At 34.3% G+C, this 21,826-nt stretch overlaps 1 protein-coding gene across 5 annotated transcripts in view; it reads right to left on the reverse strand.

Moving 5' to 3' along the window:
- Kdm6a (lysine (K)-specific demethylase 6A) overlaps positions 1-21,826 on the reverse strand; it is a 195,483-nt gene that overhangs the window by 13,564 nt on the left and 160,093 nt on the right. For all 5 annotated transcript variants that reach the window (XM_005408989.2, XM_005408987.2, XM_005408986.2 and 2 more), the window contains 9 exons: positions 18,860-18,989; positions 17,063-17,168; positions 16,093-16,298; positions 14,082-14,146; positions 13,931-14,005; positions 13,268-13,416; positions 9,731-9,845; positions 6,295-6,482; positions 5,372-5,513 (listed from right to left, as the gene is read on the reverse strand). In XM_005408989.2, coding sequence (XP_005409046.1) covers positions 5,372-5,513; positions 6,295-6,482; positions 9,731-9,845; positions 13,268-13,416; positions 13,931-14,005; positions 14,082-14,146; positions 16,093-16,298; positions 17,063-17,168; positions 18,860-18,989 — 1,176 coding nt within the window. The remainder of the gene's footprint in view (positions 1-5,371; positions 5,514-6,294; positions 6,483-9,730; positions 9,846-13,267; positions 13,417-13,930; positions 14,006-14,081; positions 14,147-16,092; positions 16,299-17,062; positions 17,169-18,859; positions 18,990-21,826) is intronic.

A 21,826-nucleotide genomic window follows, 5' to 3' on the forward strand; every position in this document is an offset into this window, starting at 1 on the left:
AGGCCATACTGCTGTGGACATGGAGTAAACACCACATGAAGGAAGTGACTGAAAGCAGAAGGAAGGAGTAGGAAGGAAGAACTGTTTTTTATAGAAAAATTGTGGTTTTGGAAAAAGACTCCTCCATTTCTGTGACAATACACCCTACATGCATTCCCCTGAATGTTACCTAGTTAGCCTAGTTCCTGTTCTAAAGGAGAAATATTCTCCCAAGTTCGGTCCCCATCCTTTCCTTCCTTTCCCTCTCACGGCAATCACAAACTGTAGGCAGAAAACTCATCAGTCAGCTTCTTCTCAACAGCTCCATTTATTTGTTGTTGTTGTTCTTTTTTTTATTGCAAGGAAAAAAGGTAAAACAAAATTTCTTAACAAAATAATAGGAGAGTAACAACAGTTAGTACATTGCATGCTGTTGTCTTTAAAGTAGTTGCTCAGGGTACAAGATATGGGCACAAAAATTTCTCCTATCAGTATTAGCACAAACCTTCCTTTTCAATGAACTAAGAGACCCTAATAGTATAATTGACTCGCATTTTTGTTTGATTTTGAGACAGGGTCTTGCTATGCACTTTAAGATGGCATTGGATTCACTACGTAGCCCAGGCTGGCCTTGAATTTGCAGCAATACTGCTGCTTTTCAGCCTCTTGAGTGCTGGGATTACAGACGTGCCGCCACCATGACTGACCAGTTTTAGTTTTTTGGCTGCTCAAGCTTGTACCAAAATGAAGTCATGTACCATAGACTCATTCAAGTGCTTTCACATATGACAAATATAGTTTTGAATCCTCACTCTACCTGGAACCAACTGACTGACCTTGGGATGCTGTGAAGAATAACTGTGATATAGTATGGGAAGCACCATGCTCAGTACTTGGCTAAGTATCAAGCTCAATTAATTAACTAGAATTATTACTGCATCATCTATAAGCCAGATTTAAAAACCCAAAAGATCTGTGATTCACTCCATTCTCCTAGGAAGCAAAAGTTACTGTATTCACTTAACAGCTAGAAAGATCATTTTGAAATCAAAATTAGACCATAAAGTTAACAATCCTACCAAGTGCTCTGCAACAGAGTAAGTCTTTCAAGCTTGGAATATAAAGCATGGTGTGCTTCTAGCCAACACTTACAACTCTGTCTTATTCTACTGTTCATCACACATTTCTCTCAAGCCAAAATGCACACTGTTATCAACATATATGCAGCAGAGTTGTATATGTCTTTAAGTTCATGCAAACACATGGTAGGGAAGGAGGTCAGAGGAGGGGACCAAGGGAGTAGGTGCTAGGGAGAAAATAAGAGCGGAAGATCACCTGGAGTACGCATTTGCTTTTCTTCTAGAGTCAGGGTTCCCCTGAACCTTTCAGAGTGTAAGCAGCTTACCATGCTGAGTATGATTACAGTAGTCAAAGATCAGTGTTTGTCATACAACATGACTTTTCCACAAAGTCAACTATTTTGCCCCGTACTCAACTAAAGAAAAGAGATTCATTTTTGTTGTTGTTGTTGTTGTTGTTGGTCTTTTTGAGACAGGGTTTCACTATGCATTTCAGGCTGGCCTTGAGCTTACTTTGTAGCCCAGGCCAGCCTCAAACTTGCAGCAATCCTCCTGCCTCAGCCTCTGGGTGCTGGGATTATAGGCTACAGGCGTGTGCTACCACATCCAGCAAGAGATTCACTCTTTCACTCAGATATGGTATGTATTTATACTATTATTTTATGGATAAACTGAGGCAGTTTCCTGATTGTGCAAGAGTTTGGTTTTAAGCTGGCTTTAGGTTCTATTCCTTTCTCCTCTCCCTACCTGTGCATTTTCATCCTTCACACAAAATACATTCCTCTCTAAAGCACACAATTTAAAAGGCCTTCTTAGACTCTGTGGGCTGCAAAGACTCCAGTGGTTTTATCACTATACACTACTTCTTTCAGGCTATTTATTTATACGTACTAACAGAACCTAGAACAGATACTTATAAATCCTCAGTGCCTGGCCCTAGGCTTGCATTCGGTCCGCAACACGTTAGCTGGAGAGAAGCACATTTTTAGCACTGGCTGAATGGCTGCATTTTAAAAAGGAAGCTTATAAAAGGAAGGCCTAGGGGTCTGGACTTACGATTTAACATTTTCAACTGGTATGATGACAAATGGAACTTGCTAATCATATCTCGTGACAATTCAAGCTGGGAGCAGAATTTGTAATATAATGAGGAATACAACCAAGATTCAAATAATTACATATTTTGTAGTATCAGATAAAAATGAAGAATGGATAAGTATATTAGTTTTTAAAAGTACTGTGTAAGAAACAATTTTATCATCAGTAATTGTAAGTGGAAAAACATTCAAATTTTGTCTAATTTTAACACAGGACAATTTTATACCAAATACAGGTATTGATGCCCGGCATTTCACAATATTAAGGGGGCAATGATAAACTAGGAGTCTGGAAGGATGACAGGTATGAGGGGGTGAGTAAGGAATGGAAAAGATAACAGAGGTAGGCACTGTTTAAACTGCATAAGATCAAGGCAGACAGAACAAAATTTTGGCTTTAATCTTTCTGTGGTTCCTTTCTCCCTTACTCTACCACCTAATCTATGAGGAGGTTTTGCGAATTTAGCAAGTCTGTAGTTTGATATCTTTTCTCCACTTCACAGGCAAATCTCTGTCCAAGTGGGTCTGTACTATTTGCATTTGCCCCTTGTATATCTAATCTTGCCTCTTGGAATCTATTTCCTACAAAGCAACCAGATCCATTTTCTTAGGTTGAAATTGGAACTTATGCCTCTCCCACTTAAAATCCTCTAATAATGATCTATGTTTAGAATAAATATATACATTTTCTATCTATGTTCTAAAAGTCCGTGTACAATCACGAATCCTGCTCACTTCGTTGAGCTTATCAATACCACTCCTCTTCTCTCATTCTGCTGTAGTCACACTGACCTTTTTATCCCATCACCATGTTCAAATTGTTCCTAATTCACCTTCACTTGTCCTCTAGATCTTAAATGGTCTATCTCTAGATCTCTGCCTGGTTGACTTTATCTCACTATTCAGGGCAAAGCACAAAACCCTCTCAGATACTTTCCCTGACCATGTTATGCAACATAGCACTCCTACTTCCTCCCACCCAAGTACTATTCTACTTTACCTTACTCATATCCAGACCTCCAGCTTGCAGGGTCTCTTTTTGTCTTGCTTCACTAGAATTTAAGCCCCTTGAAGACACAGATCTCATGTTGTGTAATGCTGCATCCTTCAGTGCCTACAGTGGTGTCTGATATACAGTGAGTTCTCAAACAATGGTTGAATGGGACTTATTTTGTAATAATCCCAATTTATTGAAGGAATTGGGATCAAACAACGGGTAGATTTTAGGCCAATGTGTGTAGAACTTTTAAGAATTACAGTGAAATGAAGAGACTATTCAAGAAGTTGTTGACTAACCACAAATTATGGGTGCTATCAACAGAGTCACTGTATTAAGTAAGAGTTTTCACTAAATGCCTCTTGACATCCTTTCTAATTATAAAATCTGATCTACCCAAAATATAGTGAATCATTTTCAACTTATAGCTGTCATATAAATGGCTTTTATATTATACCATTCTCTTTATCTTTAGGAGATCTGAATTAGCATTTAACTTTATGTTTACTGACAAATTACTAAACATCTTCAGTGACTTTAGGTCATCTTTTTTCTCAAAATAGCAGAACTTACTATTCTGAGATATAACAGAATAAATAGCCACACACACCCCACTGCCAATCACATATATAGATACAGTATGGTAACTAAGACTCAGTGTTTTAAGGAATTTGTACATTATTTGCTATGACTTGGTTTTTGTTCCTTTTTGTCACCCTGTACCTACTCCTTGTGCCTAGGACTAGATGATATAGTACAAAAGACTAACATAATTCACAGCCATGTTACCATGCCCACACAATTTTTATCTGAATAAAATTTTGGACTTATGTCAGAAATCATTTTAATAAGCCAGGATTACTTTCAAAAGACAGTACTTTGAAAACGCAGGTTGAGAGCCGGGGATGTAGCTCAGCGGCATAAGCACTTGCCTGGCAGGCCTGAGGTCATGAGTTTGATTCCCAGTACCAAAAAAAAAGAAAAAAGAAAAAGAAAAGAAAAAGAAAACGCAGGTTGACCAAATTAATATACCTGCAGAAAAAATACCTAATCTTAGTAAACACTATATAAATATTAAAACAAATTTATTAATGAGCATAAAACAGCATACTCCAAAATGAGTTTGTGAGGAGATCAAATCTTCAAGACACTGGTCAAATAACTGGAAAATACTCTGTAACTTCTTTTCCATTTGAAAAATACACCAACAAATACAGAATCTAAAATATTATAAACAGTAAAATTCAAAAATAAAGGACCTGTTTGACTTTATTTAATCCATTATTTCCCATATTTCTTTGACCAGAATTCTCTACGTTTTGAGGGCATAGTAGTATAAAACAGAATTTAGGGAAATACTGCTAAACAACAGTACCGTTTGCAAATTTTACCTTTAATGGATTTATAGAAACTGTGAGAACAAATAAGTTTCTTCATATGAATTTATAAGCAAGGCACTAGATAAGAATTTATATAATTATATTGTCTCCAAAGTGACTAAGAAAAGAGACGATTATAAGATAGATAAACAGTAAATTAAACATTTTAGTTAAACTCCTGTATTAACTGTAAATTTCTCTGCAACAGTAATTATTTTATGATGTTATTTTTCTCTCAGTTACTAACAAAAAAGACTTTCAATATTAAAACTAAAGTTCTCCTGGGGAATCTGGTGGTTCAGAGAAGAAATGAGAAGCACATGAATGTGAATCTAATGGTCTAAAAACATTCATGCCTTTGTTGCTTTCCATACCATACTGGGTTCTTCAGAAGGGAAAAGTTTTGTTTTGTTTTGTTTCGTTTTGTTTTGTTTTGTTTTGTTTTGTTGAGATAGAGTCTGACTATGTAGCTCAGGCCGGCCTCAAACTTGCAGTGATCCTCATGCCTCAGTCTCCCAAGTACTGGGATTACAGGTGTGTGCCACTATGCCTAGCAGGGAAAAGTATTTTTAACACGTTGATTTTCATATTACATTTTGCTAGACTTCTGTTTTTTGGTTTTTTTTTTTTTTTGGTTTTTCGCCGGTACCGGGAACCGAACTCACGACCTTGCGCTTGCCAGGCAGGCGCTTTTGCCGCTGAACTAAATCCCCAGCCCCTTTGCTAGACTTCTGGACCATTTTATTTTAATGCCAACATAATTCTATAGATGAGAAAGTATTTAGCATTCAATATTCCTTAAGAAAGAGAGGGACTACAGTAGTTTTAGAAAGCACTTACTTAATCATTTCAAAAAGCTTTGGATCTGAGACCTTGATATTTCGTGCCATATTCCAGGAAAGATGAACCATGGGTACAATTGACTTCACACTTTGCAATTTGTTCCATTCGTACCGTTCCACTGCCAATTTATACTGGCAGGCTAGGAAAAAAAAAAACCAGTTACAACACAACCCAAAGTATCAAAAGATATAATCATTATCACTCTTTCAGGTGATATCTTCAAACTAATTTTGAAAACTTCAAAACACTACAAAACACTATCATGTTTCATGATAATTATGGTGATAATAATAGTAGAAATCATAAAGAGTGCTTCCTATGACTATGTGCCAGGCATTGTGTTGAGCTAATTTTTTATCCATTATCTCATTTAATCAATACCATTACCTTATTAATTTTATTATTTCCATTATACAGATGAAGAAAGGACCAGAGAAATGAAATAACTTGCCCAAAGAGACAAGAACCAGGTCCTGGTTAGAATCCAAGTCTGTCTGGCTCTAAAGGTCATATTTTTAACTTTAAATCAACACTGCCTGAAGGCAAGCAGAATTCAAACAGATTTTGATTTAATAGGGCTCTTCACATGATATACATGATAAAAGAAAAATCTGAAAGAATAACTTTGACTTCTACTCCCATAAAGGGATTCCTCTATAAAACAAAATTAAGCACTCTAGAAGTTATAAAAGTATGTCCTCCATGCATATAAATATATAAATGTGTTATGTGCTGAAATCTATCATCTTAGATTTGCATTTGTTAATTTTAATTTCTCATACTATTGAAATTTTATGCAAAGAGACACTTATCTTTCAATATTTAGTGAGTTGCATTTCAAGGGAACAAATAAAGAATACACCTATCAGATGTAAGCTTTTATAAAGTAAACTTTTTAAAAAGTATATTCTTTAAAATACCTGTAAGTGGACCAACATTCCAAGCAATGTTGTTACACCAGCCAATAGCCTGAACCCAATGCACAGTGCCTGCATTTATCCACACCAAATCTCCAGGTCGCTGAATAAACCTATATACTGGTACATTTGCTTCATAAAGATCTTCAAGGTTGGGCCACCAGGAGCCCATTAGGAAATTCAAATTATTTCTGAAATAAGAAAAAAGTAGTGCAAATGGATGAGGTAATTTAATAAGCTCCTTATAAAACTGGAAGAAACTGTCTAAAGTTTTTAAATAATGTTCATTCATTTTAATGAAATAAGTACTTACACAATAAAAACTGCTATATTACATAGAGTATAAAATTAATTAGTTGATATTGGTTTACGTAGCTAAAGATCAGCATTACTACCTCAAATTGATCTTTTTCAAAGATCCAAATGAAATCCAAAGCTATTCTGAAGTAACATTCACATACTTTAACTTATAATTTCATTTCAATAAAGACTATTTTTGATTGAACTGCACTCGTAAGAGTACCTAGAACTTCCTAAAAGGTAAAATGAAAGATGAAACGACACCAAGTTACCTAAATCTATAAACAGGAAAGCTATGGCAATTTACGTGCTAAAAACTTGCCTCAGGATCTGAGTGAAAGGAAGAGATAGAAACGGTCTCTACTGTTGCTCTTTTGAATTATAAGGAAAAAAAGGGAGATAAGATGTCAGCCTCTGTAAGGTTTGGATGATCAGATGAACAATACAGTTTACAACAACTTTATCAAAAACAACCACACACGGATAAATACCCATAACTACCACCACTACTACCATTATAATAAATAATCTACTTTAGACCCACTCTACAGATCCTATTATGAAGTATCTCTTCTATCTGTTCTAATAACCAACCTTTTCTTATTCTCCATCCTTATAAGTACTTTGTAAACTATGTAGCAACTTTTTCCAAAAGAGAATTTTATACATTTTAATTAGCTACTTCAGATTTTATATTTTTGGGGAAGAATTTGCAGAGTAGAAATGTTCCTTTCCTTACACTGTAAGAAGTAATTTTGTGTCTTATGCTAAAGTATATGACAAAGTCTACTTTTCTAGATTTTTTTTTTTTTTTTTTGGTATCAGGAATCAAACTCAGGACCTTGCTCTTGCCAGGCAGGTGCTTGTGCGGCTGAGCTATATTTCCAGTGATAAAGTATACTCTGAAATAGTTTTTATTGCCTTAAATTTATAGCTCCACAAAGGGTTGGCCAACTATGTCCCATAGCCCTAGTGCCTGTTTCTGTAAATAAAACTTTTAGAACACAGTGCCCATTTATTTACATACCATCTCTGCTTTCTGCATTACAATGAGACAGTTGTGACAAGAGACCACAGGACCTATAAAGCCTCAAATATTTATTATCTGGTTCTTCATGGAAAAAAATTTCCCAACCCCTGATCTAAACAGAACTTTAGTCTTTCCCCATCCCCTCAAAAATTGCAAAGCTACTCTTCGAAAATTCTAGAACAGACTGCCAATGGCAGCCTAACTTCAAGGGGATTAGCACTGACTTATTGCTTGTAATAATAAAGCAAAAAACAGTTACAAAGATCAATTCTAGCTGTACTTCACCCACATGTTACCATCACAAAATTGGAGAAAACATTCTATCCAAAAGCAAAACAAATGCTGGGCAGAGTGGCACAAGCCTATAATCCCACCACTCAGGAGGCTGTATGCAGCGGGAAGATTGTGAGTGCAAGGCTAGTTAGTCTGGGCTTCATGGCAAGGCCCAAGCAGACAGGACAACAGAATGACACCCTGTCTCAAAAAACAAAACATCAAAACAAACAAACCCACACCACCTCCTGCAAACAAAACATTCAAGCAAACAATCCCAAATGACCAACTATAACAAAACCACAGATTTATCAAAAAAGCATTGCTGCTTTATATATTCTAAACAGGATCATTTCAAAATGTATTATTTAATATCATAAACTATACATAGTATCAGAAGTAACCATCTTTATGTGAGAAAAAAAATTACAGCAAAATGCTGAGGCAGCAAGTGCTCCTTCTCCAACTCAGTTATTAAATTTATCTAACCCTTCACACTAATTTCATATTTTTATTATCCTTAAACTCAAGCTTTTTGGACATCATCTGCCTATTCTAATTATCTTTGTTCCCAAGATACCTCTCCATTTAGATAGGAAACAGAACTATACCCTATAAATAGCCAATCCCTACTCAGAAATAATGAACAGGGATCACTGTAGTGTAGCTGCAACAATATTAACTACTACCTCAAAATGTAAGAAATGAAAGTGTTTTTCTAACACAATGGAGCTTTCCCACATGACACTTTCTCTGCTGCTACTGGACTGCTGATCCATATAATAAAGTACAAATTAAAGTAGACTGGCTTAGTTCATCAGCACATTTGAAACTTTAAAATTCTTTATCCTTGACTTTCTTATACTGAAGAAAACCTATGTGGAAAATAGTAAAGACAATATTAGATGATTATCTCTTGCCTGTATTTTCAACTATGATAAAAGTGCTAACTAAGCAAATATTTACAGCAAAGATCCCTACGCCAAAGTAAGAAATTACAAGTTAGTACATAGTATATAATTAGAATAATCATATACGTATATGTATTTTGTGTGTCATCCCCCCCCACACCTTATCTAACTGGGATGAAAGTATAATACCAGCTGCGTGTATAATCTGTTTTAAATTTTTATCCCATGAGAATTTCCTATGCTATTACTAAATGAAAATATAAGGTGATTACATAATAGAATACTTTTTAGAAAAAAGAAATGAGGTTCTAAGTAACTAAATTTAAACTGATAAAAATTTTCCAAGTACTCCTTAATAAAAGACACAAATAAAAATGACAGCTACTGCTAGTATCTTAAGGAACTGTCAGTTCCACTCTATATATACTTCCATTAGCTAAAACAAAATCTGAAGTAGTTAATTAAATTTTATAAAATTCCTTTATAGGAAAAGTTGGTGGTCTTAAAAAGAATTTACACCATGATGATAGGGCAAAGACCAACAGTCAATTTTGAGGGTGCTCAGCTACAGCACTTCCATCTCCAAAAACCATTTACAATTACATCATTTTTCTTGGGACACAAATCTTTCAAATGTATAAGTATTTATGCATCATTTTAAAAATAAAGCATTAACTCAATCTTTTTATTCTCTAAATTCATAACTACTACTATTTTATGAAGTAGTTTCATAAAATATGAATCCTAAAGCATTTTCAATAACATGTAATAAGTTGGAATGAAATCATTTAAAATAAATTTTCTGATGAATTGTAAGTAAAAACTGGCTATATATTCTTTAGGATACCAAGTTTGATAAGTTGTCTTTTTCTAATTACTGTTTTCTAATAATTTTGTTTAAAGAAAATTTAATTTGCAAACCTACTTTTCACAGAAGTCATTCAGAACACCCCAGTAACCTTCAGGAACAACAAACCATTCACAGTCACCTGGGCCAATATTTATGTTAACTGAACAGAAGTTGTTATTTTCTTGATGACCTAGCATGTGAAAAAGAAAGAAATTAATTAGCAAACTATAAATTATATAGAATAATGTGCCTTTAGAAACAAAACCTTACAAATGTTCAACAGAGAACATTCTAGTGGTATTCAGTTCTTATCATGCAGCATTTTTGTGTCAAGGCTGATTTTTGAGCTGAATTTCGGTTAACTCCTAACTCATTCAGTAAAGGCTTCCATGGAAGGCACTAAAAATCATACTTAACAGTTTACACAGTGTTAGGGAACCTACAGCATATGTGTCGAAGTGGGCTGTTTGCATCACTGAAAGCTCTAAAAGGTTTGCCATCATTGGTTTAGGCTCTGGAGCAAGGTTCCTTGGCCTAGTCATTACATGAGCTTGGACAAGTTTTCAAAACTTTCTGACTCATTTTCCTCTTATGTAAGAGCACATAACAATTCTATGAAATCACTGGGCTGTTCTGAATATCAATGAAGTAACAAATGTTTAATATAGTGTCTAACTATGGTAAATAACAAATATTAGTGATCATAAATGCCATTACTATTTTTCTCTTATGAATTACTACTCTCCATTTATCACAAGGAATATTAGGACATTGGAAGAGAAGAAACCTAATTTTCAAAATACAACACTCTAGGGATTGGAGTCAGCAGAAATACAGAGCACAGAACTCTGAAAGTCTGTCCCTCTCCAGAAATATTTTTTAAAAAAGAACAAAAAACTCTAGCTAAAACTGTCAGAATCAACTTTGCTGAACTCCAGGAGACAGTAACCAAGGAGACTCTTGATGAATGAAAGGTGACTTAAATCTGGTAGGTGTTTGTAGTACTTTTAACTTATCTTCACCCTACCCTCATCAGTGGTAGGGTTGTGGAGTTAAAGTCTATGTTCCTGATATGAGTGTCCCTGGTTCTTGAAGGAGGAAAGTAGACTTTATTCCCAAGGAATTGTATTTGTCCATTTTGACCTAACTGGGGTTTCCCCAAAGGACAGATGCAAGGAGCCTTTCCCCTACCTCAGAGCTTTATCAGGACAAGCAGCTCAACGTCTCTCAGTACTTATTACTGTTACTTATTATAGATAAATGGTCAGAAGTGTCCATAACATGGAATGATAAGTATAATTTGCTCTAACTAAAATTAGAGATACTTAGACCCCACCATGTAAATAAAAATCTCCTAGGGTAGAACCTGAAAGTATCTTTGTAGTTTAAAGCATTTATGTCTGACCTTCAAGTCTATTAAAACAGAGAGTGGTTATATTTATCTCTGCAACTCTAGGAACAAAGTGTTTACTCTGTAACAAAGTACTCAACATAATGTTTTAAAACTGAACTGTACTGATTAAACTATAAAAAATTTCTTATAAGAATGTATTGTCCAACATAATAACCACTTAAAATGTAAATTGAAATATGCAGTAATTCCACAGTATACACGAGATTTCAAAGACTTCGTGTGAAAGAAATGTGAAGTCTCTGCCACTTTACATTCACTACATGTTGAAATAATTTTGGATATAATGGGTTAAAATTAATTTCACCTATCTTTTTACCCTAACATGACTACCAAAAAATTTTCAACAACATATGATTTACATTATTTTTCTGTTTGGAACCACTAGCCTAAAGAAATTCTTCAGAGAGCTGTTAAAGGTAACACAGGACATTAGGAAAACGTATGCTATCCAAACAAACAAAAAACCCCAGGGACAACTGACAAAGAAGTAATCTATTGTTTGCTCTTTACTTAGACTTATAAAGAAAAGGGGATTTTTTTCTGACTGCAGGATGTTATTTGCACAAAATAATTTAAATTGGATTGGAGATTTTAACTGAAATGAAGCTAAAAATAACTAATATTAAATATAAAAGAGGGGCTGGGGGTTTAGCTCAGCGGCAAAAGCGCCTGCCTGGCAAGCGCAAGGTCGTGAGTTCGGCTCCCGGTACCGGAGAAAAACCAAAAAAAAAAATATATATATATAAAAGAAAACCAGTAATTTCAAATGGCTTGTTCAACAGCTATGCTGATGTCTAATGATGGAGTAGCGATTAGAACATAGTTCTACCATTTATTCCAGAATTCATTCTACTTTATCTACGAATAAACTATCACAGAATTGGGCTTCAAACTGCCTGATAATAAAAACTACAACCAACGGTTCTAATCCTGTCTGTACATCAGAACCCCCTGAGGAACATTTTTTGCTGTCATTTGTTTAATAATACTCATGCTTGGACCTCAATCCCCAGAGATCAGTTATATATTTTTACAAAGCTTATCAGGAGATTTAAATGAGCAGCCAGAGCTCAGAACCACTGAACTAGGTGACCGAGAAACAGCATAGCCCTGTTTTGAAATAACTCTTAAGTTACAATTCCTTAAGAAGGTGACAAAGAAGGACACAGTCTGGTCTTCAAGCCATTGCTGCTTCAAGTAAAAAACTGAAGAGGCGGAGGGAGTTATGTAGCTCACAGACACTAGTATAACTGACTAGTAACCATCACTTCTCTCTTAATTGCCAAGGTTCAGCAAATGATAAATACTTTAAACATTACTCTATAAAATTTCATGTGAATGCAAGGGAGCAAAAAGAAGATGGTATATTAATGTAGGATAGAAATCTGAAGACTAAAAACAAAGCAATTTGTTTGAAAAATGAAGAATAGGACCTAAAGAAAGAATGTGACTTGCTAAAGTACAAATCCAGTTAGTAACCAAGTCCAGACTCAATACCAGGACATATCTAGCAATATCTCAAGTGTTTTTTAATTTGTGAGTGGCAACCCAATTAGAGGACTGTAACCTACGCTTCCTTTTTTTACATAAAATAGAATGGGATACATTAGAAAATGTATTGTTTTACAAAACTATTATATACATACAGATACACTAAGTCAGTGGTGGCGAACCTATGGCACACATGCCACAATGAGGTGTTTGTACCACTGAAAGCTCTAAAAGGTTCACCATCACTGCATTAAGTTATGATATAACATGTCAGTCTCTGTGGTAGATGAGATCAACAACAAAGTCTTTAGGCCACAGGGGCCTATTTTCTTAAGAATGTTCCAATGACTCCTTTATGGATCAAATCATCATTATTGTTTCTGAGCTATTATATTTAAAAAGATAACAAAAAAGAAAAATCTTAATAATCTGATCCCTGTCTAATGTTCTAATGGAATACTCCTTTTGGTTTTATTCATTTTAAATGGAAAGATTCTGGTTTCTTTGACATATTTCATTTTTTAATTCTACTGCAGGGGGAGGTAGGGGTTAAGACAAGGTCTCCCTATGTAGCCCAGGCCAGCCTTGAACTTGTGGCAAGTCTCCTGCCTCAGCCTCCTGAGTGCTGGGATTACAGGTGTGTGCCACCATGCCCAGCTGTTAATTCTATTTTTCCATTGTATGAAATGTTAATTCATAAAAACTACCTGGTGTTCTGCTGCCTGGAACTTTCATGTATAGTTGAACTGTGTTCATGCCCAGTATGGTATGACCAACGTGGCTTAGAAGATTTCCTGCTGATACGACGCGCACAAAAGCAGGAAGTTTAGTCAGCTCATGTAGCTGCAACTTCCACCTGCAATAAAACAGATCAACAGTGACACCCTGCTACAAATACTTGTGTAAATTAACCATTTATTCAAATTTTTGTGTTCCAGTCAGATCTGTAAATATTATACTTTTGCATAGGTAATACTGGAGTGCTTAAATTTTTAAAAATTTCCCAAAGAAAATTCCCCAATGAAAAGAGGCACAAAAACTGTGGAACAAGTAAATGAATGGAAAATAACTGACATTCTATTTTTGTATTTGGATAATTATATAAATATGTATTTTTAAATAATTTTTTTTCATATAATAAAAATATAATCTCATGGTTGTGTAGTTAGCATAAAGTTGGGGTCTTAATAACAACTGTACAAGGTTTTAAGTCGAAGAACAATTTAATTGTAAACTAGCAAAAGTAGCATAATCTCCTCGACTGATAAAAATGACAAGGAATGACACAAAGGGAAATGTCAGACAATTCTCAAGCTTAAAAAGGATATTTCTTTGCATATGTTCACAGAAATATTAGTATAAGGACTTACTTTTTGTCATCAGACAGGTCAATGTTGGTCCCAAACTTTATGGTTTTAAAGGGTCCTTTCCTCCTTCTCCCAGAACTTAGAAAGAGAGACACAATATTAAAAATATACCCTTTTAAACAGAAATACTAAGTGGACATTAAGAATGACTTACTTATCTGAAGATGTAGATTCACTATCTGAATAGTCTTTATGGTGACTTCTTTTCTCATTTTCTTCCTATAGATTAAGATAAAAAGTATTTTAGCTTAGTATTCCACAATTGGCTATCCTTTCCATCATATAACTTAAAAAAAGTTCACATGTAGATTGAATGGTATTATCTGTTTTGAAAATAACCTTCTACAGGCCTCTTACACATGAAAATTTGTTCAAAGCCCCCATTAAATAAAGACCCAAGAAAAGTCAAATCTCCTTGATAAGGTATCCAAACTTTCTACCAGCCACAAAGTTCTACTATTAGGTTTTCATGCTTGCCCCATGTTCAAGAGAGAAAACTTCAAGACAGCTGAGGTGCCTCTACTTGGAGTATAACTGTTCTAAGTAATCTAGCACAGGTGCATGCACATATACATAGCAATGGACATAGACGAGTGGAATGTATGATGCTTTCTATTCTTGTTTACGGGAAATGGAAGACATTCTTCCTGAGTTAAACCATTATATCACAATGGATTACACAAATGATTAAAACATTCAGGCTGGATAAATATAAGTGTTTTTCAATGTAAATATTACTTTTATTTACAATTCCTGTGTCATAGATGTGGTAGCTCCTAGCACTATCCTATGTTTTCTAAGCCGGCAATACTTACTAACATTTTGGCTTCTTTCCCTTTAAATGTATGATTTCTGAATATTTGTGAAAATTTTCAAATCCTGGCCCAGGCCTCAAAGTATACTAAAAAACAATCCTTCCTTTTGTTATAGATCCCTTCGTATTTAAGTATCCTGCGTCTTATTATCTTTGCTTTTACAACTCTTTCTCCAAATCTTCCTTCGAAATTCTTTCAATCGTACTTATTTATCCCATTCTGGTCATAATATTACTGTGCAGTTAAAATATCTTAAAATTTTAAAGTACAAATTTCTATATGTACAATGCATTCATTGTAACTCATGAAAGTTGCAGGACAGATTCTACTAATTTCTTTGTAGGATATAGAGTGATAGTAAGAAAGGAACACAACTTACCTATTTACAGGCATTACATCTATTTATAGGTACAAAGGCTGCCTTTGATTTAAAAAATGTGAACTCAGAATTTTTGAGAAACAGCAAATCTAATTAATTACAAATTATAAAGATTTTCAGCCATATATTAAACGTCAACTGTAGGGTACATGAAAGACAGTGTACACATGCATTTCAGAACTACATTTAATGGACTCATTTCAGTGGGTGTTTTAGTTCACTTTGTAGGAGAATTCACAGTTATCATTATAGTGGTAGAGGATTTTAGCTTTACTGCTGAAGTGCCTCTGTAGATTTTTTAAGAATAAGCCTGCTTACTTTCAAAGTTGTTTTAAATTTTTCCATACATTTTAAAATAATTCTTTTAAATGTCTGCCTCTTCCTTCAGCTTTATCTTTATGGACTAAGATTGGTAGGAAGGACACTAATGCTTTCTAAAAGAGTTATCAGATAATAATAATCCAGCAGAAGATAATAATGGAACAAAGATGAGGGATTCTATAAACACAAGGCAAACTTAAGAGATGCTTTATCCTCTAAATCAGTGTTTCTCACCCAGGGACAATTTTACCCTCCAGGGAATATTTAGCATGCTGGCACGTATTTTTTGAGAGGTCAGAGATGCTAACTATCCTTAACACATAGGACAGACCCCAGAACAAAGAATTATTCATCCCCAAATGTCAACAGTGCTAGAGTTAAGAAACTCTGCTCTAAACAGAAACGCCCCAAAAATGAAGGATATATTGAGATAGACAATAATTCTATTTCACCAAAAGGAAATCTAATAGATTTACTTGGAATTTACCAAGAGCAAACTGGATAGCATTTATAAAGTATTTTACATAACATCAAGTAATGAAATGCTTACAAAAGTAATGCATTCTTTCAAAACTCAAAAAAAAAAAAAAAATCCAAAACAAAAAAACCCTTTAAATCCGTATAACAATCTTCAGAAAGTAAATACTTACTCTCAATGATTCCTGGAATGAAGAGGCCTGATACTGTGCATATTTAGCAATGGTAGTATGAGATCTATTACTTTCACAATGCCAGATTTTCTTCGTTCCAGTGGGATCCCAGTTTTCATCTGCTGGTTGCAACAACTGTGTCCTTACTTCTACCATATGTTCATTATTAGCTTCCACCAAAGTTTTAGTAGAGAAGAGTCCCAGGTCTTCACAAATAAATAAAAGTAGCAAATAAACACTGCATTTAGAGTAATGCTTTAAAGTGCCCCTCCCATTTAAGAAAAGGGGAAAGCCTTTCACAGCACTTCATCCAGTTCCCCTACAACAAGTAAATCAGGTCCTCTACATACTCTGAGCTACGTCCTGAGTTTGCAGAATCATACACTGAATCCCTGGACCTACCTAATTGTCATGCCATCCCAATAGAGCAAGAAATCATCCCAAATTTCACTTATTTAACTTCTATCAATGCTAGGAAATACTTATGGGGCTATGGTATATATTAGTAGCATCAAGTTTCATTTACATTTTATATTCAAAATTTCTTCAATTAAGCTGGGTATAGTGGCACATGCCTATAATCCCAGCACTCAGGAGGCTGAGGCAAGAGGATTGCTATGAGTTTGAGGCCCGCCTGGGCTACAAAGTGAATTGAAAGCCAGCCTGAACTGCACAGTGAAACCCTGTCTCAAAAAGGCAAAAAACAAACAAACAAAAAAAAACGAAAAACAAAAAAAACCCACTTCTTCAATTAGTCAACCTAAAATAGTTCGATCAAAATAAAAGCTAAATTTCACAGAATCATCAGTAACCAGTATCATTATCATCATCATCATATATTCAAATCATAAATTTTAAAAAGTTTTCTCTCTCTTTCAAGCAGGAAAAAGTTAAAATGGAAAAATAAAAGTATCTGTCAGTGCTTTAAAAGCTAAAAGCTAAAAGGTAAGTTTTTAAATTTAAGGCTTACCTAACTTAAGAGCTCCAGCAAGGCCACGTATTACTGTAACAGGGTTGTTTGGATTTGTACAAAATTGATGTAATGGAGGAAAGAAAGCATCACGTTTATTTTCCAACTGTAAAATTAAAGTATGTGGTTAGCTTCCAGAAAAAGAACTTTTAGTTAAATATTATGACCCAAGTTCATTTCTACCAAAATTAATGTATTTTGTGTTTAAATTTCCACTTTATATTTTACAATATTTTATTACATGCTTTGATTCCATTTGTGGTTAGATAGTAACCATATACCTTTCTCTTGTCCATCATATTTTAAGGTATGTGGGAGAAACAAAATTTACATTAAATTTCAAAATCAAAGTGCTTTAAATATTATTTAACCTGAAAAAGGAACACATGCTACAACATGCATGAACCCTGAGGACACTATGCTCAATAAGACAGTCACAAAAAGTCAAATACTGGAAGAAAAGAGAAAAGCAAACGAACAAAAAAACCCAAAACAAAACACCGTGTGATTCCACCGGTTTAAGGTATCTAAAGTACTCAATTTCATAGAAGCAGAAAATGCAATAACAATTCCCAGGAACTGAGGGGAGGGGAAGGGAGATTTGTTTAATAGGCAGAGTTTGGCAAAATACAAAGTTCTGGGGATGGGTGGTTAGGATGGAGGCAGGGCATGGTGGTGCACGCCTGTAATCCCAGCACTCGGGAGGCTGAGGCAGGAGGATCTTTGCGAGTTCAAGACCAGCCTGGGCTACAAAGTGAGCTCAAGGAAAGCCTGAACTGCATAGTGAGACCTTGTCTCAAAAAGACAAAAAAAGAAATGGTTAGGATAGTACATTTTATATGATATACTTTTTTAAAAATCGTAACAAAAAGGAGGAAAACAGTTTAAAAAGAAATCAAAATGTTTTTTAAAAATTTTATCAAAGAGCAAGCAGGCTGAAGAAGATTTCTAAGACAGATTTTAAGTTTGTATATTTTCCCCTCGGGTCTCAATTAAAAAGTTTTATTACATGTCGGTTCCAGTGTTTCCCTTATACAGTAAGGGATCAGTAACTATTGGTTAGAGGAAAGACTGCTATCATTCGCGCTCTATATGGCAAAAGGGCCGAATTTCCAAAACAAACTCAAGTATCATTTTATAAATGTTAGAACATTCTAAGTACATTGCCCTAACTTTATACATACACTAATTTTTTTTTTAAATTTGGGGTAGAAGTGGGAAGATGGAAGGAAATGCGGTAGGAGGAGCGATCTGAGAAAAACAAAAATAGGAATTACTTTGATTGAATGCCTATCACCTTCCTGATAATCAGATGTCTAAACTTCTATGAAGTAAAAATTACATCCAGTTTTAAACATTTTAACTTACTAAGCCTTTTAGTGATATACATCTACAACATTCTATGTTCTCGAAACACTCTTTTGAAGATAGATGACAAACTCTTTTTTTCTTTTGATAGATATACAGAACAGAATTAACATTAAGGTCCATCCAACCAGTAGAAGGAAGATTTAAACCCAGTTTACTAAAAGAGTTACCCTTTTAGGTAACTTTTGCCTAATATTGCTCAAAAGTACGGCAGTAAAAAGCATTTCTCATTATTCTAACATAATCATATTTAATGGCTATGAAGTCATTTATAAAATCTTTTTGAAAGCAATTTTCTCCCAAAATATTCATGGTACTGCCAATAACACTAACATTTCCTAAAGGGTATCTGTATTAATTTAAAGGATTTATGAAAGACAGACAGGTGCAAATACTGGTTTGACTGATTTTTAGTCAATTCAGACTCACATAAATACTAGGTGTAGGTGGATTCAACTTGTCCTTTGGCAAGGGAGGATATGGTGAAGATGGTGGTCTTGGAGGTGGGCATTTATCCAACAAAATGCTACTGTTAGACAAGCCATTTTTACCTAGATTCCTTAAAAAAGAAAAAAGAATAAATCAGCTGTCCATTTACTTAAAAAAAAAAAAAACAGAAAAAAATCCTAAACTGAGTCATAATTATATGACCAGGCATTTGTGCAAATCCATGGCATTTCAATCGGTCAGACAAAATGAAGTACAATTACTAATTTTAGCAAATACTTGATTCCTGTATCTTCCACTGGGGGGGTGGGGAACACAACACAGATTACTGGTAGCAATACTTATTTTGCTTGTAACTTTCCAATTTATTTTCTTCACATGAATGAGAAAAGATTTTCAATTTCCCTTCTACCATCTGATTTTTTTCCATCAAATGTCACAATGTTAAGACCAAATGAGGTCTAGATAGTAGTAAGAACAGATATGTCTCTTCCTATGTCTCATCTTCGCAATTATAACTACAATATTGTATTGACAACAAAGAGTTCAAACCTGGGATGTTTTTCACCCTCTCTTTCTCAAATCTGAAAAAACTTTCTGTACTACTCCTTAGCTAATAAAATTCAGCAAGACGCCAATCTAAGATTTACAACAAATTATACCAATTTTCCAAACAACGTATATAGTTGCTATCCATTCTGACACAGCATATAATTATTTACTAACAGTGTCTTTTCCTTTAATGAATGTTTATTAACATTAAAAATTCTTAAAACGTGGTAGAGCTATCGCCAAACTACCATCCTTTTCATGTAAGAAAAAAATGTATTTCCAGTTCCTTAAAAGCTTCTACCCAACTTAGAAAATCACAAAGTTCATCTTAAGCTTTCAAATCAATTTAACTAACTTACCTCATCCAACTGTCATAAATTCCTTCAAAAACATTAAAATATCAGTTTTAACATATTAAAATTCAGGTAAGAATTTTAAAATTATAATTATGTGCAAATTCAAACGCTCAGTCATTTTACTTAACAAAGAATTACCTATTTTTCCTTACAAATTATAGAACAACACAGGCTGTTAATTTATAAATTCCATGAGGTTTTCACTTTTAACCAGATAAAAATTCTTGGCAGAGACTGATAAAGAAACAATTCAAGTATTATCATTACGCAAATGTAAGATGAAACATTCACTTATAATATTTGTGTAAATAATAGTTTTCATGCTGAATTGTCTGTCCCTCTAACTTTGGAGCTTAAAAAAAATATGCTTCAGAATACGTAAAATTTGTTTTCCAAATAAGGATATGGATGTACTCCCATAGAGCAAATGATTAATTCTTTAAGAAATTGAAAGACATGGACCATGTATTAGAACTGACTACCATAAAAAAGTGTTGTGTGCTAATTAAATATGGCACCCAAAATTAAGCTTGTACAACATTTTGGACATTGAGCGAGGAGACTAGAAAATAGGGTTTGACATAGTAGCAGAATTGTCTATCATTTCTGAGGCAATTTTTTTAAAAAGGCATATGGAAAAGTAAAACTACGGAAAATGTTACTGCCTATATTTTAAAATAGAAAAGAAAAAAGAGAGGCATGATTGAAGGAGATGATGATGATTCAACCACCTAAATGTTGCATTTACACCTTTAAACTATAAAAGAAACATATTATCCTGTATAACACTAATCACTGCAACATTAAAACAAACCAAGAATAAGGTTAAAAAATAACCATCACTTTAAAATGCTAACTATACATGTGTAAGTAAGAGGGTACTCAGCATAAATAGTACAAATCTAGTAGTTTCTTACAGTGTCAAACACTGACTATCTCTGCATAGTAAGATGAAGTCTGAAACAGAAATTTCCTGAAGGAACCGGTATATATAGTTGTCTATACACTGACTGTAAGTGTTGTGCATTTGAAATATACTTATCAATACTAAAGTAAAGGACAGAGCTGTGGAGATTTAGCAGGAATAGATTTTATCTTCTGACCACCATTTAGAACACCTCACGCCAAATAAAAACACTTTAATATAAAAATCCAAAGTGAAGAGAAAAAGAAGTTGAAGAAAAAAGCAGGTGCTGGAAAGGATTGGAAGATTATCCATTTTAAATCCTTTTCTCCCATTTTAAAATGCCTTCCCTGAGCCAAGCAGAGTGGTAGGAGATTAGTGTTTGTCCAATTATTTAAAAGATCTACATAAATTTATTTTCAAATTTTCTCTACCACATCATTCAGTAGAAAATGAAGGAAAAAGTGCTTTGCAGGCAAAGTCACCTATACTTTAAATTTTGTCAGGAAGGAGGCTCCTAGACAAAAAATACCAAATCTCCCGTACCTGTCACTTTCACTTTTGAGTTCTGGACTCCAGCCTAGCATAGGCCATCATTAACAGAACACAGAAATGGCAAACCAACATGACACTTCTCATTTGCTGTCTTAGACTTTTTCTCTAAAAAGTCTCAGAAGATTTTTATTTCTAACTTATCAGAGCAGTTTTTTGCCTCTTCATTAATAAACCCAAGCATAGATTTACTAGAATAACCCAAGCAAACTTAGTGACCTATCAAGTTTTTATGAATACATTTAATAAGATTAAGTCTCTATAATAAGGCAAAAGTGTCTCTTAATGAATTAAAAGCTAAAAATGAAACTATTAGAATATACTTAAATACCCTGAAATGAATGTTCATATAGGCCTCAAAACTGAGCTCGAAGATTATAACCTTTAATACATTCAAAACCACAACTGACTAGGCATGCACAACATAAACTTTATTCACGAACACTGCTATTTCATAGAGTTTATAACCTGGGGAACAGAACACAGCTCCATGAACTCTTACTGATAATATTCCTCCAGAAAACCTTTAGGTGCCATATAGTCCATGGTGTTAGTTTTAGATCATTCAATTTCTCTCCATTTTCT

Source organism: Chinchilla lanigera, unplaced genomic scaffold, assembly GCF_000276665.1.
Source record: "Chinchilla lanigera isolate Chin_1 unplaced genomic scaffold, ChiLan1.0 scaffold00115, whole genome shotgun sequence".
NCBI lineage: Eukaryota > Metazoa > Chordata > Mammalia > Rodentia > Chinchillidae > Chinchilla > Chinchilla lanigera.